General features: G+C 41.0%; 1 protein-coding gene and 1 long non-coding RNA gene across 2 annotated transcripts in view; both read right to left on the bottom strand.

Annotated features, from left to right (window-relative positions):
• Positions 1-5,524: 5,524 nt before the first annotated feature.
• Positions 5,525-19,094, bottom strand: part of LOC143617037 (potassium transporter 2-like) — a 29,046-nt gene continuing 15,476 nt past the window's right edge. Inside the window, exon 11 of the mRNA XM_077089723.1 lies at positions 5,525-6,111. Coding sequence (XP_076945838.1) covers positions 5,648-6,111 — 464 coding nt within the window. The 3' untranslated portion in view covers positions 5,525-5,647. The remainder of the gene's footprint in view (positions 6,112-19,094) is intronic.
• LOC143616856 (uncharacterized) lies at positions 6,388-6,951 on the bottom strand. The gene is made up of 3 exons (XR_013150736.1): positions 6,889-6,951; positions 6,574-6,626; positions 6,388-6,502 (listed from the first exon to the last, which is right to left on the bottom strand). It is a non-coding gene; the product is annotated as an uncharacterized LOC143616856 (long non-coding RNA).

Here is a 19,094-nt window from a genome sequence, read left to right as displayed (position 1 = left end):
CCATCGCCACCCACCACCATCAACTGCTGCCTTTTCATTTCCGACCACCACCGCTACGGCGCTACCTCATCGCTCACCATGGTAGATCTGAAATCGTGGATGAAGGAAAACCAGTTTTATCTCTTACTACCATCTCCAGATATGAAAACGAGGACCGCCCCTTTTTAATTTTTTTTTCCTATAACCGAACCCAGCCATCGGAACTGCGAGTTGGTTTAAGTGGTTAATCAAATGATTGTTTCGATCAATTTAGGGCTTTCTACAGAGCACTGCGTTTAATCAATTTTTCAACTATAAATTGGGGAAAATGAAGTATGTTGCGGTGGTATACGGTCGCCGGAGATTGGTGGGGGAAGGAGGTCTTGTTTTTTCATGGAAGCGGTGTTGGTAAGTTGTTCGGAAAATTGCACACAATGGCCGTGATTGAAAAACGATGGGTGGAGATTTGGTGATGCTAGGGTGAAAAGAAGTTAATGGTGGTGGTCAAGTCGTTTTTCCGATTTGTGGGTGAAGTGAACAAGTTGGTGGGAAGTATAATAACATATTTTGAGTTTTTATATATATTTTAATCAGATTTTAACATTTCTAAATTTTAAGACCCAATTACAAATTTTGTACTTTAAAATAAGACACTTCTCGCTTTTTTAGTTGGAGAGGGCGAGTAACAATTGAAAGAAATGTCATTTCTCATTCTTTTATTGAACTTCATACTAATTTTTATAATTTTTTTGTTATATTTTTCTCTTAGTTCCTATACAATAACGCACGTAACTGAAACCGACCGAATTCACGTTGACTTACCGTATCAACGCTTGCGTTTTATCACCCCGTGTGTTTACCGACCAGCCCAACGCAACGCGCCAGGAAAAACACTAGTTATATACATAACAAGTAGGAAATATTTTATAATCAAGAACAACATTTTATTTATATCTAATAATAACATACTGAAAATGTATGAATTCGAATTTAGGAAGGACACAGAGTTTCGAATCTTATTCCTAACTTAACTATCAAATGTTTTGAACCGTACACGTGTTGGGAGAATTTTATCATGCACGTTATGCTACTTTTATTCACAAAATTTATTCTACTTGTATACAACTAAAGCATCCCGTTCAGTCTATAAATTAAAATACTTATCTTCATCATAATTTGATCATCATAATCCAATTGCTCTAAAATTTTTATTCCCAAACAATGGCTTCTTTATCATCCTTTAAATTCCCCTAATCAGTATTAATAAGCATCAGAGATTCTGAAGGCCATTGAATAAGTTTCTTCACCCATCTTCGATGGGTTGTTAATATTGATTAGGGGAGTTTTGAAGGATGATGATGATGAAGCCATTGTTTGAGAACAAAATTTTAGAGCATTAATTGGGATTATGATGATGAAGATGCAAAGTGTATGTGTTGTATTGGAAATAAGTACTTCAAGAGATTATTCAATTCTATAAATGGAAATTACCCTTGTACTTAAGTAACTTCTCACACGGAACCTCACACAATAACCCCTCAAGCCTTATTACATATCTCCCCACAAGAATGCGGTAAAACCCACGGATCATGAACTGGGTTTTCAACTTTACCACAGAAACAACAATAATTCTTAGGGATCAGGGTTTTCGGGAACATTTCGGGCAGTTCCAGACCGAATTTGTATCAGATGCACCGCGCGTGGCGGGGTGTAGGGAGGATATATCGGAGGATTGGCGGGCCCATGACTGGATGCAGAGGAGGTGGAAGACGGCGAAGCAACGGACGGAGCAGGACCAGGTGGGGTCCGTGGGGCGCCTGAGCGTGAAGAAGTTAAGAAAGACTGGAGATTGGTGGCCGATGGTTTGGATGTACGAGTGGAAGATGGTGGTGGTGAAGTAACATGAATTACAAGAAATCACTTCTTTAAAATCGAGTATCGTTTATGTAAACTCGTTTATTTTCTATAATTCTACTTCTTTTGAGTTTAGGCCTTTAATAGAACCATATACACTTTTTCTTATTCCCCAAAAACGTTATTTTATCTAGGCATATGAAAATTTAGTAAGACACGAAAGTAACATAACATAAAAGTTATGGGTTTAGATATTTTGGTTGAACGGGACGGTTCAATTTCATGTTGAGCTAAACAGGTCAACATAGCAGGTTTACGTGTTGAACTGTTGGTCAGTTATTTATTCTCTTCTAAGAATTTGTTTTACATCATGACTTGAAGTATTATATATAAAAAAACATACATACATATATATACTTGGATAAATAGGTCGTGTTTCAGTCAACTTTTGTATATTTATGTTGTTTGGATTCATGCGTTTGTATGATACTTCAAGTCCGTGCCATTCAAACCGTTCAATGCCCCAATTTTTATTGGTCCAACCTATATACTCTAGTAAAATAAATAACAGTTTCATGATGTAAATAGTTGTGACGACAACAGTGCAGTCAGACAGGGGTGGCTCAAGAGATAGTGAAATAAAGTAATAACTTTAGGCTATCAAATTTTAAAAAACAACAAATTTTATATGTAGGTAATTTTGATTTTGAGATTGTTTGATGATAGGGTTTGTGGTTCATAAATTATACATACGATAGATGAGAAGAAGTCACTAGACCGAAAACAAACTTCTTTTAATGAAAGGCTGCACCTTAATTATACGCACGACCTGCGACAAAGAGAAGTTACAGCTTTACGATAGATACGCATATGCTAGTCTACAAGAGAGAGATCATAGGAATATATCCTTCATATCATCAATGCATGTTAGAACACTTTATATGTGTACGAGTGTAAATTGTTGGTCCAGACGGATCAAACAATCATATCAAACGAACTTATCAAATAAACGAACACGAGATATTGGGGTGACAACCCTCGACTCTTTTCATATAACCAAACTTGGTAGTTAAACATGTTTTAATTTGAAGAAATTATAGAATCTTCACTTGTACAAATATGTAATAATTTGTGGGTATACTGAATCGCATATGATCTGCCTTCAAATGAAGTGATAAGCCGGGGTTTTCACTTCTTTTGTTACTAATTTAGGACTTTTCTATATAGTAAAGTATAATAATTTTTAACAAACTTCTTATACGACTCCCTTTGTTCTGAGCACCAAAAGTCAAACAAGAAATGGTAACCCAATTTTTTTTAACGGCCAATTTCATTGATAAATTAAACTTTATAGCAAGAAGTTGGCAAATGTATAGTGGTTACACCAAGATACAACACACCCAAATTACATGGAGTCATGGACTAATACAAACTGAATAGTATTCTTTGTTGAAGAAAGCCTTGTATATTATACTCAAACGACCCATTAGCATGAAAATTAATTATACTCAAATGAAAATATACAAGGCTTTTTAAACATGATTTAAAGAAATTAGTAAATTTTCATTTGAGTATAAAAACAAAGTCACATACTAGTCTATAAAATTATGAGTACGGGCCATGAATACCCATTATGGATCATGTCAACACAAAGTTCAAAACACACTAGGTTGAATTTACATGCTAAGAGCAATAGAAATGGGTGGGGTGAAAAAAGCTAGTGAAACCTTCTCTCTCTGTCACGTCTGCGCCACATCAGCTTTCACATACCCATTTCACATCCACATTTTTCACTCTGTGTGAAACAGGGTATGTGAAACCTCAATTATTTTACTATTATTTTTTAATCTTTTGTTTTTTATATTAACTAATAAAAATTTAATTGATTAATAAAAATTACAATACATTCAAAGACTAATAAATATAAATAAAACATTACAAGAAAAGTTACAATAATTTTAAAATAAAAGCATCGATAAAAGTTACATAAATAAACTACCGATTGCTTGAACGAACGTGAATATATTCGATCAAGTCCGCCGTTAATGCGTCATGAATCTCTCGGCTTCGAATTTCTTGACGGTTTCTTCGTTTTTTGTCTTCGTTGATTTCTTCGTACATAGGCGCATCCTCATTTGGGTTATGTTAACAAATCGCTAACCCGTTGCCCTCTAAAATCATATTATGAAGAATAACACAAGCGTATATAATGTTCCTCATTTTCACTTGAGAAAAACACTTGGATGGACGATCCACAATGTGCCACTTAGACTTCAACACCCCGAATGCTCGTTCAATACCCTTTCTTGCCGCGTCATGAGCTTTTTTGTACGTTTGTCGTTTAACGCCGATGGGTTGCGAAAGCGACTTGACAATTGTCGAGTAATCAGGATATATTCCATCGGCAAGGTAATACCCACGCTTGTAAAGCGTCCCTCTAAGCTCAAAAGAGGAGTCCGGGCCCGACTCGTTGATCCAATCATCAAATACGGGAGATTGATCAAGTACATTTATGTCGTTGTTTGAGCCGGCAACACCAAAAAATGCAAGCCAAAACCATAAGTCTTGGGACGCCACCGCTTCTAGAATAATACTAGGATATGGATGATCACCTCGTGCAAACTGACCATGCCACGCAGTAGGACAATTTTTCCAATCCCAATGCGTGCAATCGATGCTACCAAGCATGCCGACAAAATCGTGTTTTTCGGCATGCTTCGCCTGTAACTGTTCAACCTCACTAGCCGTAGGCTTACGTAAATATCTACTACGATACAACAAAACAATAGCTTTAGAGAATTTGTAGACACATGACATGATGTGTCGACCCGACATCTTCAAATATTCGTTGAACATATCACTAGCGGTTCCATACGCCATATAACGAATCACGGCGGTACACTTTTGCAAGGTGGAGAAACCGACTCGACCTCTAGCATCAACCCGTTGGGTAAACCAAGGAACTTCTCGTTCGATGTCGTGTAGTATTCTTAAAAACAACTCACGACTCATTCGAAAACGGGTTTTAAACTCTGAGGCCGTGTAAACACACGGGGTGTTAAAATAGTCGTTTCGTAGTGCTTCGTGCGCAGCCGCTCGGTCACGGTTTAAACGTTCACGTCGGATTTCGTGTCGTATTGACGAACCCGAATCTTCTTGTTGTTGCCACCATTCATTACACCCCGTTGCGAAATCACAAAACATAGAAGTTTTTTTCTTCGCTCGAAGACGAAGAGGAATAAGATGGTGATGACATTTTTAAAAAAATAATAGGGAATTTTTATAGATTATAGAGAGGAAAAGAGTAGTTTTGTGTGTTTGTTTCTATAAAATGAGAAGGTATTTATAGATAAAAAAATGAAATGGAAAAAGTTTTTTTTTTTATTTAATAGCCAACGGCTATTTTTTAAAAATATTACCGTTTAATGGGGCCCACATGCATCTCTTCACCAACGTTAAAGAAGTGGCGGTGGTATGGTCACGCCCCCTTCACGGAGGAAGGGGGTGGTGTTTCACAGGTTCACGACGCCAAAATGCTCTCACGGTGCACTCGTGGGGGTATTTCCACTGCTCTAATGTTACTATGTTAGCATGTTATTTAAGAGTACAAAATATAACTAAATTTGAACCTACCTTTTTACAAAAAAATTTGTTCTTACAAACCTGTTTTACCTAGTAAAACTAGAGAATCATTTATAAACCTTTGAATAATTTGTGAAATAAAACAGAACAAAAAAAAAGCATTAATTTGGTAAACTCCAAAATCTTTCATATTTCAATATTATGAACAGAAACTACCTACACAAACCTATGTTTATACAACATAAACCATGCCAACTTCCAACAGAGATACTGGAGGGACCTTCAAAACAACATCCGGGCCGCGACAATTCCTCCTCAAGAAATTATACCCGAAGTTCATCGCAAACCGTTTAAAAACCAACGACCCTTGTTTCGCTTTCACATGTGAATGTCCGAGTATGAAAGCAGCCCCACTTTGTTGAGCTGCCATCAAATCTTCAAGTTCTTGTCTCATTTGAGCCTCGGTCGGGTCTTCCGGGTCTTCGATGGCGAACCGAACCCGTCTCTCTTTGGGTGCACTCATTTCGATGATGTCGCCTATGCTTTCAACGCTTTGGAACCCGCACAACACGCTTTCTTGTTGCATGTTTTCATCCACCTCGAAAACCAGGCTTCTATAGAATTCCATGTTTCCTACCACCGCTAGTCGGTGTTCGCCCGATGACCTCTCGGAAGCAGCCGGATGATCCTCGTTACCTAAACGGATGGAAATGTTAATTTTCGGGTTGTGTAACAGGCCGGGCTAGGTTGGATTGGCCTGAAAACAGGTCGACCCATTTGACTTATACAATTTGTTTGACCCGTTTAGATAAAAAAAATTGAATAACCCGTACAACTCAAAATGTAAATTTGCGGGTTGGGTAACCGGTCAAAATAGGTTCATGTTGAAATGGGTCATTAATACTTTAATAGTATACTAGTCAAAACCACTGTTTTTTCACATTTTGACCGTTTAAATAGTCAAACATGTACCTGGTACCGAGACATAATAGCTGATTTGATCAGCTTGGTGGTTTTTTGATAAGTAAGCTGCTTGACCCATATAAGCAAGTATGAGTGCCGGATAAACCAGAAATGTGAATGCAATCTGTAAGGGCAAATTGGGAATTTCAGGATATTGGTAAATATCATACAGCAAGTGACAAAAATACCGTTTACCTGGATTGCAGCGTAAGAGAAGTGACCAAGATCTGCGAACATTGCCTCCGAGCCTGCAAGTGCAGTATAGTAATGCAAACTGCATTGACTTTTCAGGTCAAACTTAGTCCTAAACTAATGTCTATCTTGACACTGAAAAGGTCAAACCATAAACATTAACTTTTTCCATGTTTAGTACTTGTATTCGGTAAAAGAATTTCTTGAAATTTAAAAACTTTTTCAATTTTGAAGTTGTAGGTGACCGCATTTGACTAAAGAATTCGCTAAAGACAATAAATTTGACACCAAAGACTTGAAAAGATTTAAACTTTTTACCTGTTATGCACAGTAAAATTCCCCCCAATGACATCCAACCTTGTTTTTTGGTCTTCTTGAAGAATTTAACATGTAATATGGCGAAAGAGCTTGATAAACATGTGCATTGATTTGCACGATCGATATGCTAACTGCGGCATTGTCTTCTTTGACGTGCGTTTTTCTTCTTACCATTCCTTTTTACTATTTAAAACCCCCCCAATCAGTATCAATAACCCGTCAGAAATTCTAATGGCTGCCCAAGAAATTGGGTGCTTCAGACTAACCGATTTCCAAGAAGTGCTGTCACCCACTTTGATGGCCAAAATGAAGCCGGTGGTGAGAGGACTGTTTGACCGTCCCCTTTCGGTCAAAGAAAATAATATAACCATATACGTCAACAGTGGGTATATGGCCCCGAACGAAAAAATCCCCTGTAGCCTTGTACTGGGGATTTTTTCGTTCGGGGCATATAGCCACTGTTGACGTATATGCTTTTATTATTTTCTTTGACCGAAAGGGGACGGTCAAAGAGTCCTCTCACCACTAGCTTCATTTTTCCCATCATCGTGGGCGATAGCACTTGATGAAAACCGGTTAGTCTGAAGCACCCAATTTCTTGGGATGCCCTCAGAATCTCTCTTATGAGTTATAAATACCGATTAGGGGAATTTTAAAGGATGATGATGATGAAGCCATTGTTTGGGAATAAAATTTTAGAGCAATTGGGATTATGATGATGAAATTATGATGAAGATGCAAAGTTTCTGTGTTGTTGTATTGGAAATAACTTCTTCAATTTATAGAATGAACGAGATGTGTCACCTTTAATTTATTCTTTATTCTTTATTCTTTAATCTTTTTCTTTATTATTATTATTATTATTATTATTAAAATAATACCTCTGAACAAGATAATTACCACGAAACTAAAAAAATGGGGACTGCTATCAGAAATCCTACCTCTGAACAAGGAGGACAGTCACCATCACAACATTTCCGCTTGCACGTATGACGTCCACAATCCCACGGATCATGGGCAGGGTTTTCAACTTTACCACAGAAACAATAATAATTCTTAGGGATCAGGGTTTTCGGGAACTCGATTCGGCATTTCGGGCAGTTCTAGACCGAATTTGTATCCGATGGGCCGCGCGTGGCGGCGCGTAAGAAGGATAAATCGGTGGGCGATGGTTTTGGTGAGGTCTGGAGACTGGTGGCCTGAGTAATTTAACCAAGCAAGTATTCAATGAACTATTAAATAAGAAGTTCGTTTATGTTTGTTTTTATAACAAAAAAACACACGTAGTCCAAAACTTTTTGTTAAAATTAGAACGAATACATGTCAAATTTGTTCATTTACATGTGTGAACAATAGGTCGTTTATATTGTTCACTTATTGTGTTGATTCGTTCATTTAAATATTTGTTTAATTTTTTTGTTATTCATTAGCAATACTAATTGACCCGTCATGCATCATTCATCATCCAATTATAAATCAGATTCCATACACAAACTTTGGGTAGTTGACTAACGAGTTGAATGTTTGAGTTGAAGAAAAAAAAAGCGCGTTCATCTTCTTCATAGATTTATGTCATATGTGTTTGCTTTATTCATGTTAATTTATATTTGTTTATTGATGTTCATTTAGAGTATTATCAAATAATAAGCGAACTGAACACGAACTAATCATTTTTCTTAACGAACGAATATGAATAGGAAGATTTAGTAGTGTACGTAACTAAAAATGTATTATCTGTCTAAATATAATAAATTTTCGACTGAATATATATGTGTGCGTGTTTGTATATAGATTAGTAATGTCTACAACTCCAATATTTATCTATAAAGGTTTTCCTTAAAAGGAAAACTTTGTTACATATCTATTTATTATCGCTCTTTAAAAGTTTAAACAAACTTATGATACTTAATTTAAGTATGATACTTATTAATGTATTCTATTAATTTTTACTAAATAGGTTTTTAAAGTTTTTATTAATAGTTATATCTTAGAGCCTTAGACCGTGATAACCGAGTAATCATATATACATTATCTATATATACGAGTAAACAATTACAGATTTGTTGCATACATATTCGAAACTAATAATTTAATAGTGACGATGATTTGTTAAAAAGATAAGAATATGTCAAACCTTTTCACAAATTCTAATCATTCGTAAGTGTTAGTTAATCGTGCAAGTCACAATTATAATATTCTCAATTAAATAACACTTATTAATCTTGCCAAAACAAGGTAATCAATAAGAGCCAATAAGGTCATTCATTGCATGTAGTGTTTTGGTGAAATACACAATGGATGATTGGATAGAGAGTGGGGGTGTGTGAATAATGATAAAGTTGACGAATAAAAATGCTTTAAGAACAAGATTCTTACCTTTTGCTTGCTTGTTCAAATTGGTGAATGTATATAAAAACTAGTTTGGTAACATCCACTCTAAGGTTGAAGAATAATTCAAAGTGATGGTCCTTTTAACTTTGTGGCAAAATAAGAGTGGTTGTTTTAAACTTTTAATGTTTATCGATTTGATTCTAACGTAGAATAGAAGCTACCGAAAACAAGGAATGAAGAGTTGGCCATGTACCTAATTGTGTTTGGATATAGTACGTTCACGTGTATGGTTTTACGATTGGATTGAAGGGACGTGTTTTTATGTAAAAGCAAAGAGAAAAATAGAAAACGTTTTCGTATGATGAAATTATTGAAACATGAAATAGTCTTATAGTCACCATTACCGGACATGGAGCACAGGCACCTCTACAAGAATAAAACTTAAGTCTATTAGAATCTAACATATTACATAAACAGAAATCATGATAACCAGAGATAATATCAAGATAATACTAATTACCTATGGCAAGGAGATGGGCATTTGTGATTTTTACATCTTAGCTTCTTGTCACATATCTAATATTCCCAAATTATTAAAATAAATTCTTTAAAGATAATTATAAAGAAACTGAAAAAATGGGGACTGCTATCAGAAATCATTCCTCTAGAACTATGAAATGTGACATCTTTATGTTTCTTTCATGCATGGAATACTTGCCACAATAACTTCTACAACTGCATGAGATAATGGCACAAAGTGGAGCATGTGATTCTTGAAAAATTAGGTCAGGCATCATCCTTTTTAGAGGACTTAGATCAAAGGTGCCATAATGACTCTCAAAAAAGCAAAAAAAAAAAAATGGACAAAAATAATTGAGAATAAGATGCCACAATCAAATAAAGAATTTTAGTGTGCAGAATAATCATCTTTACAGAAAGCAAAGGCGAAAAAGATCCAAAAATCAGAAGTGAACTGGAAACTGAAATGTAACGTGCCTATTTTTATAAATATTATACATATCTTGTTAAGTAACATGTGTGCACATTGATGACTAGGACACCTAATTTCTACAAAGGACACGGAGTTTCGAATCGTATTCCTAACTTAACTATCAAATGTTTTGAACCGTACACGTGTTGGGAGAATTTTATCTTGCACGTTATGCTACTTTTATGTCACTATCGGTCATCGAACATTATGACAATGGTTATTCATACACCCTTTTAATACACACCATATCTATATATACACCCTATAAAGGGTGTATGAATAACACATCCCAACATTATTCACAAACTTTATTCTATTCGGATACATATAAGTCGTAAAGTGATCCATTTGATATTTTGATGAGAGAAATTTCTATAATGATCAAAAGAAAATCAAAATTCCAAATCTAACCATCTAAATTCATCGGCCAGGTGATATTGGGATAACCACCGCAAAATTTCGTCCTCCAATCAAATTTTGACACGTGTAATACCATGATAGATTTCCATACAAATATGTCTCAAGAGTTAGATTTCATCTGAGAGTTACCTTTATGAAAACCATCTCCTACGTGATGTTTGGTCTTGTTATTTTATATACACACACCGAGCTCAGGCTTGTTTATTAAACAACATCGCATACATCATATACACACAAACACAAAATGTGGGCTCAGGTTTAACTCGTTTATAAACAAGCCCGGGCCCGGTGTGTGTGTATACAAGTAAAGAATGTCTGTTAATTGTACATGTAAATAAAATCACTTTTAAACGTTTCATTGCTAAATAGCTGGTGACTTGATTTGTCACCAAAGGTTAGCTGTTCAAGCATTGGTGTTAAATCAAGTTGGCTCATCATCTTGTTGCCCCATTATTAGTATGAAGTTCAATAAAAGAATGAGAAATGACATTTCTTTCAATTGTTGCTCGCCCTCTCCATCTAAAAAAACGAGAAGTGCCATTTCTTTCAATTATTACTCGCACTCAACTGACTCTAAATTGTATCTATTTTTTTTTAAATAACAATAAATAAAAAATAAAACAGCTAATCAACAATTTGTGACTTAAAACTTGTTGATCTAAAATTGCCATTTGGTATACATTATACACAAACCAAGCCACGAGCCGAACCAACTATGGCTAGTTTAGACTTCTATTATTTTATAACGTATTTTGGTTACACATTACATTTTGTGGTTACACAAAAGCCATGGATATGTGTCTAATGCTATTGTACACAATGCATGAGGACATGTCTGGATGTTTCTAATGTATTTTGGTTACACATTTTGTGTTTACTCCAATTTTCATGAAGAAACACTAACCGGACCCCGGGCAGATTACGAGTAACCTGGGGGTTAGATAGCTGTTTCCCACGAGGGGTTAGACCCAGAAAAGATGGTTCTTCTGATGACCTGCAAAACAGACACCGTGAGCTCGTCACTGAGAAGGGGGGGTTCCTCCTTGTGACCACCCTCCGGCTTGAGAATCAGACTAGATTGCTCTTTAAATATAAATGTATATTAAGAGATTGCTAGAGCAGATATCAGGTATAATATGATAAGATATGTTAAGATATGATGATCATACCGTTTGTGGTATTTATAGCCGAAGGTAGGTTTCCAAGGAGGTGTGGCCGGCTGCAACAGTATTCCTGTTCCACCAACAGTGGCCTACGCACGTGCCCTGCTGGTAGTTGGTGGGTAGGCAGCGGCTGATAGTGACCAGGCCTGCTGTGTACTATTCCTTTTCCACCAACTGCCGGCTATGCACGTGGTATGGCAGTAGTTGGTGAGTAGGCAGCGGCTAATAGTGACATACAGTACAGGAGCATGCTGCTCGCCATACTGTTGTCAATAAGCTGTAGTATCTTTAGTCAGATCTTTTGCCCATACCTCGTCAGGTACAGTACAGAAGATCTTCCCGTATCGTACGGACTGGCTTATTTGGGCGGGAGTATTCCCCCTCCCGCCCTTGTGCGGGATTGTTCCCGGCTTTGCTCATTCCTTCAGGTGACACTGAGTGATTGAGAGCTAAGTGCCTTGTGCGTGTAGCCTTGCTGCGCGGGTGGCCTTCCCTGATGGCTTGTATCCGAAGCTGCGGGAACAGGCGGAGTCCTTCACCATTGGGAGGCATTTCCTGCGGGAACAGCTTGCGTACTGCGCGTAAGGACGTCACGTCTCTGAGCATGGTGGGTCCTGCGGATCCGGTTGGTTTCTGCGCAGACGTCCCTCTTCAAGGTGAGTCTTGCGGGTCCAACTGGGCTCTGCTGGGACCTACCTCTTCAAGTCCCCCAGTCCAATGTTCTTCTCATGCGTGTTTAATAAAGTGAGGTGAACTTTTGGACTTAAGCAAAGGGTTTTGAAAAGGGTTTTTTAAGGTTTTCCATGGGGATTCTTCCCGCGGAAGTCCTTGTCACTTGCAGAAATTCCCGAGTTTCCTGCTTGATATTTGGGTATGATGCGGGTAGGCTGTAACCTCCTCGCAAGTCAGGAGCGTTGAGTCCCACTTGTGTGGATTCTCCCTGAGGTTTTGGTAGTTTTGAACATAGTGATCAATTATGTTAAAACCACCAATTCCATCCTGGAGCCTCAAACAATGTAGTTCTCGACGTTCCCGCTATGCGGGGATGTTATTTCCGTTTCCGCAAGCATTGCCCAGAAGATCCTTCTTGGTTTCAATTCCCTGCGGAGCGCTAGGTATGTGAAGGGTTTTGCCTTAACACTGTACCCGCGCTCGTCTTACGGTTACTTTACTTCCAAGGTACCCCTGGCGTCAATTCCCTGCGGGTGCTAGGTATGTGAAGGTTTTTGCCTTAACACTGTACCCGCACCCGTCTTATAGTTACTTTGTTGCCGGGGTATTCTTGACTTCAATTCCCTGCGGGTGCTAGGTATTTGAAGGGTTTTGCCTTAACACTGTACCCGCATCCGTCTTACGGTTACTTGGTTGCCAAGTTATTCTTGGCTTCAATTCCCTGCGGGTGCTAGGTATGTGAAGGGTTTTGCCTTAACACTGTACCCGCATCCGTCTTACGATTACTTGGTTGCCAAATTATTCTTGGCTTCAATTCCCTGCGGGTGCTAGGTATGTGAAGGGTTTTGCCTTAACACTGTACCCGCATCCGTCTTACGGTTACTTGGTTGCCAAGTTATTCTTGGCTTCAATTCCCTGCGGGTGCTAGGTATGTGAAGGGTTTTGCCTTAACACTGTACCCGCATCCGTCTTACGGTTACTTGGTTGCCAAGTTATTCTTGGCTTCAATTCCCTGCGGGTGCTAGGTATGTGAAGGGTTTTGCCTTAACACTGTACCCGCATCCGTCTTACGGTTACTTGGTTGCCAAGGTAAGGGGTATTTTCCCGCTTACTTTTGAATCTTTTTGAATTTTGAAATTCGAAGGGTTGGTGAAAGGATAAGAACAGTCCAAACCTCTGAAACGTCGTGCGACGGTTTCTTCTGACTGTGTCAGGACGTGCAGGAAGTTATGGTGACGTGACAGTACATGGTCATTCCAGACGCTTTTTCAGGCGCGTAGGCGCGATTTTTCGGGCGCGTGGCCGCGAAATTAATGGTATGCGTCCTGTCAACAGCTGTTGCCAGCTTGCTCTTTGCCACGTGTCATAGTTTCATTGCACCTTCGATTTCTCTCTCCTCCGCATTAAATTCATCGCATTAATTGCGATTAGTATATAAAGGGGGAGAGGGTTCTTTGTAATCCACACTTTCACTCTTCTCTTCATCTTAAGAACGATTTCCGGCGAATACTCATCTTTCAGTCGAGCATTCTCTTGAAATCGTTTTCTTCTTTCTTTTTGCAAGATGTCGTCTCGTGATCTCGAATCTACAGCCGATGACAAGAGTACTGCTGGCGAGTGCCAGTGTGCTCTGCCTGGCGATCTGTATCAGTACATCGTCAGGAAGTTCATGCTCGAGTCTCTCGAGCCTGAGTTTCCTGAACCCCACCAGACGGTGTATGATGCCCCCAGAGGCAAGATCGGGGTTTATGCTACATTCTTTGTTTATGGGAATCTTAGGTTCCCATTGACAAAGTTTGTTTTCCGTGTCCTGGAGAGGCACGATGTGCACCTGACCGAGGTGCATCCGATGGCGATTGCCAAGGTTCGCCACTTCGAGTGGGTGTGCCGGATACTGGGCATTGAGCCCTATGTTGACCGCCTGATGACCTTCTACACTTGGAGGTGCATCCAGGGGTGGTATACATTGATAACCCGGATTAAGGGTTTGAAGATCTGCGCAACCGAGCGCAGTCTTCGCTCGTGGAAGCGGGAGTTCTTCTACATCTCCGCTCGCGCCATCCCCCATGCCATGAAATTTAAGAACGGGCAAGCACTTCCCAGCCTTCACGCCTCCAACTACCAGGAGGCGGAATGGTTTGCGAAGATATCCCGAGTCCAATCTCCGGTTTACCGGTTTGCGGAGTCCGGGATGGTGATGTTGGGGATGAGCCGGGTGTGGAAGGTTGCGGATGCGCAGAAAATCCCAATCGTCCTTGAATACGGTTCGAACTCTGTTCCTTACGGTATGCTTTGTTTCTTTTTGTTGATTTAGAATTTCTTCTAACTTCTTTCCTGTTTATTTCAGAGGGGAACGACTTGCAGTCGCTCCTGAACCCGCGGGAGGCTGACGGTCCCGCTCGGATGGGTATTCGCGCTCTAGACGAGAACGAGTTGCCCATCCTAGAACAAACGGCGGATCGGTTCGTGGAGGTCTATCCGCTAGGCCACGAGATCCTTAGCGCCAGGCGGCCAGGTAAGGCGCTATTCGACCCTCGACCCCTCAATGTTGAAACCTCTGCTGGAATTCCTTTAATCGTATGTTCTGATGAGGAATCCGCAGATGGTCCTCCGTTGGTGCGGAAGAAGAAGGCTGCCGGCGGGAAGGGGAAGGAGAAGGTGGCATCCACTGCCGATCCGGCGCCTCGGTCTGATTCGGAGACCGAGAGCGAAGAGGTGGCGGGGAATCCCGGTGGTGATAAGATCACCATTCCGGAGGCTGTGACAACTGTCACCGAAGAGCCCAGGATGACAACGGTGACCGGCGTGAAGAGGCCGGCTCCATCGGGTTCATCCCCGCCCGTCCGTACTTTCAGGCTCAAGAAAACCCGTAAGTACAAACTTCCTTTATCTTTAACTTCATAGTTTTCCATCATTAACACTTATCTTCTTTGTGCAGGCGTGGATGTTGACGCATTCCTTGGTGGAGCGCAGAGGAGTACCTCCCCGCCAATGACGGTAGGCCCGGTCAGCCTACCTGAGGCGACGACCCAGGCGCCTGCGCCTGCTTCCGCTGGTTCAGTTGCTCACTCCTTTGAGCCGACTGTTCCAGCTGTGATGACGTCACCGCCGGCTGTGAGTGCTATTTTTACCGCATCTTTCACCGAGCCGGCGGTTACTTTTGCTGCGGATTCCGCGGCGGCGACCGCGGCGGCTTCTACCATGCCTCCGTCTTCGGGAACGACGGGCGAACCTTCAGGTATGCATGGGGCTTCTCGCCAATCTCTGCCTCCTTCCCATCTGCCTGACCTCTTGGATGGATTTCCGTTGGGTTCAGGTGATGGGTTTGGCGGCTATTGGCCTGTTATTGACCCTACAGGTGCGTAGGGTTCTTTTGGCCTATTATATATATATATTTTTATCATCTTTTCCTAACTGCTTTATGTTTTTTGCAGTGTCGGATTCCAATGAAGTGTATGTTCCACGATGGAACATTCGCCGAGGAACAACCCTTCGCACCCCTGTGGAGTGCGTGGAATGGGCTCGTCACGCTGCTCCCAGTGGTGCGTTGGGGGAAGCCATGGCTAGCTACCAGGAGGGTAGGCTAACCAATGAGCTTCGGGTTCTCCTGGCTCGGATGCAGCCGCGCGTCGAGCTGCTTTGTCGTGAAAACGACAAGTTAAAAGCAGCTCGCCTTAAAGAAGTGGCTCAGGCGCGGGCTGTCCGGGAGGAGAACCAAAGGCTTTCCGCAGTGGCTGCGGAAAAGGAGAAGGCCTTCAAGGCCCTCGAGGTTGAAGTTCAGGCTCGACTCGAGGCCCGTTCCAAGGCTGCCCAAGCTGTTAATGAACAGCTTCGGCTGGCTAAGGAAACTGCAAGGAACGCAACCGAGAGGGCCACCAAGGCTGAAGCTGTTGCTGAGCCTCTACGCGTGGAGAATGAAGAGCTTAAAGCCAAATTAGAGGCTCTCCAGCAGGCTCATGATGCCTTGGCGATGGAAGACGCCAAAAAGCTCCAGGAGATCTTGGACCAGAGGGGGGTGCTTGACCATACTGAGCGGAAGCTAAAGGGCGTCGAAGAGGCTGCGGCTAAAGAAGTGTTGCTTGCCAACCTCAACAAGAGTGAAGCCGAACGCGCCCGTAACGAAGCTCAAGCTGCCCTCCAAGAAGCTCTGGTTGCCAAGGAATGGCTTCTTCGAGAAGCGTTGTCTCAGGTATGCTTTTCATGTCTTTACGCTTTTCTTTGTAAATAGAAAAGGTTCTGATACTTGTATTTTCTTTTTTTTTTGTAGGTTGTGCATCGGGTCTTTGCTGAGACGTCTTATGACGATGCTATGAGCGCAGCCCTCAACGCTTCTCACGAGGACGGGGAAAAGGTCGGCTTCCTGCTTGGTCTAGGGTTCGTTGAGAATGGCATCCCGCCTTCCAACTTCCCTTTGTATAATGTTGATACTGAAGCTGTTTACGACCAAGCAGTGAATCAGTACGCCGCCTTCCCGCATCTGGTGGTGGAGAAGGTGAATCAAGTTGCTGCTGCTGATGATGGGTTAGCTATCCTTAAAGCTTTCCTTGAACTGCCACGATCTACTGATGGTGCTGGTCCAAGTGGAAGTGGCCCTGAAGCCTGATCCTGAAGATCCCTTCCCACTGCTAGGATAGATTTAGCTTGTATAGATTTATTTTCTTGTAGGCGGGTAGTTACCCGGCCATTCTTGTAATGAATATTTATGAAATATAAATCTTTGTGCGGGTAAGACCGCTACTTTCTCTGGATTCCTTGCTTTATAAACGTTATATGACTTGCATACTTTAGTTTAAATTAGCAATTTTCCAAGTGTAGAATAAGTTAACCTTTGAACGTGGTAGATAATAGGTGTGAAGTTTTGCTTCCTCTTTCGTGATTGTGCGGGTAGGACCGTCACTTGCACTTAGTAGGATGGCTAAACTTTACCTACATCTGACCTGCGTGTAGGTTTTCCTCATCCTTTTTGAGGATAAGTTAACCTTTTGAACGTGGTAGATAATAGGTGTGAAGTTTTGCTTCCTCTTTCGTGATTGTGCGGGTAGGACCGTCACTTGCACTTAGTAGGATGGCTAAACTTTACCTACATCTGACCTGCGTGTAGGTTTTCCTCATCCTTTTTGAGGATAAGTTAACCTTTGAACGTGGTAGATAATAGGTGTGAAGGTTTGCTTCCTCTTTCGTGATTGTGCGGGCAGGACCATCACTTGCACTTAGTAGGATGGCTAAACTTTACCTACGTCTGACCTGCGTTTAGGTTTTCCTCATCTTTTTTGAAATTTCTAAGTGTTTAGGATAAGTTAACCTTTGAACGTGGTAGATAATAGGTTGAAGTTTTGCTTCCTCTTTCGTGATTGTGCGGGTAGGACCGTCACTTGCACTTAGTAGGATGGCTAAACTTTAACCTACATCTGACCTGCGTGTAGGTTTTCCTCATCCTTTTGTTAGAAATTCTCTATTTTAAATAACCGTTCGACGCGCGGTTGTTAATAGGTTAGTGTTCAGTTTCCTCTCATGATTCATGCGGATAGACCGGCACTTTCATTTAGTGGGATAACTGAACTTTTCCCCTTCAACTGACCTGCGTGAAGGTTTGTCGTTTTTTGGGTTTATGCGGGTTTTGCCGCCTTCCCCACGCAACGACTTTCCACGTATTTATGCGGTGAAAACCGGCATATCCGTGTTGAATAAATTAACCGTTCGACGCGCGGTTGTTAATAGGTTAGTGTTCAGTTTCCTCTCATGATTCATGCGGATAGACCGGCACTTTCATTTAGTGGGATAACTGAACTTTTCCCCTTTAACTGACCTGCGTGAAGGTCTGCCGTTTTTTGGGTTTATGCGGGTTTTGCCGCCTTCCCCACGCAACGACTTTCCACGTATTTATGCGGTGAAAACCGGCATATCCGTGTTGAATAAATTAACCGTTCGACGCGCGGTTGTTAATAGGTTAGTGTTCAGTTTCCTCTCATGATTCATGCGGATAGACCGGCACTTTCATTTAGTGGGATAACTGAACTTTTCCCCTTTAACTGACCTGCGTGAAGGTCTGCCGTTTTTTGGGTTTATGCGGGTTTTGCCGCCTTCCCCATGCAACGACTTTCACACTTATGTATGCGGTGAAAACCGGCATCAGTGTTGATAGTTCATAATGTATATAAATGTAAAATCATCAGCGTCGATGTTTTAAGGAGAATCATTTCCATTAGAAGTGGCTCTGGGCCTTTTCTTTACAAATTTGGAATTGATTTACATGCAAACTGTGTAATTGAGCTCCCTTCCATGTTGTTGGGATGGGAGTGCCATCGAGCCGATACGCACCTGGTTCGGGATCTCGTTCTTTACGCAGCATGTAGTCTCCACATTGAAGCTGGAATTTTTATTCGTGTTTTCCCCAGCTGGGGTTCTACACGCATCAGCCTGCTCAGCGTTCATTGCGCCACGAGGTGCGCGAGCGTCCCATCTCTGACAAATGCTTCGACCATGTCCTTTACGTCTATGCATTCTTCGGTGTTGTGGCCTTTTGTCCTGTGAAAGTCACAGTATTTGCTCCGATCAGCATTGAGACGATGTCGGATTATTTGAGGCTTTGGCCATGGGAGCTCCTCAGTAGCGAATATCTCGGTGACGCT

The sequence above is a fragment of the Bidens hawaiensis genome, unplaced genomic scaffold, assembly GCF_021521415.1.
Source record: "Bidens hawaiensis isolate Kalapana, Puna unplaced genomic scaffold, B.hawaiensis_p1.1 tig00002307_1, whole genome shotgun sequence".
Taxonomy (NCBI): Eukaryota; Viridiplantae; Streptophyta; class Magnoliopsida; order Asterales; family Asteraceae; genus Bidens; species Bidens hawaiensis.
Note: the sequence above shows the minus strand (reverse complement) of the source record. Positions and strands in the feature narration are given on the sequence as shown.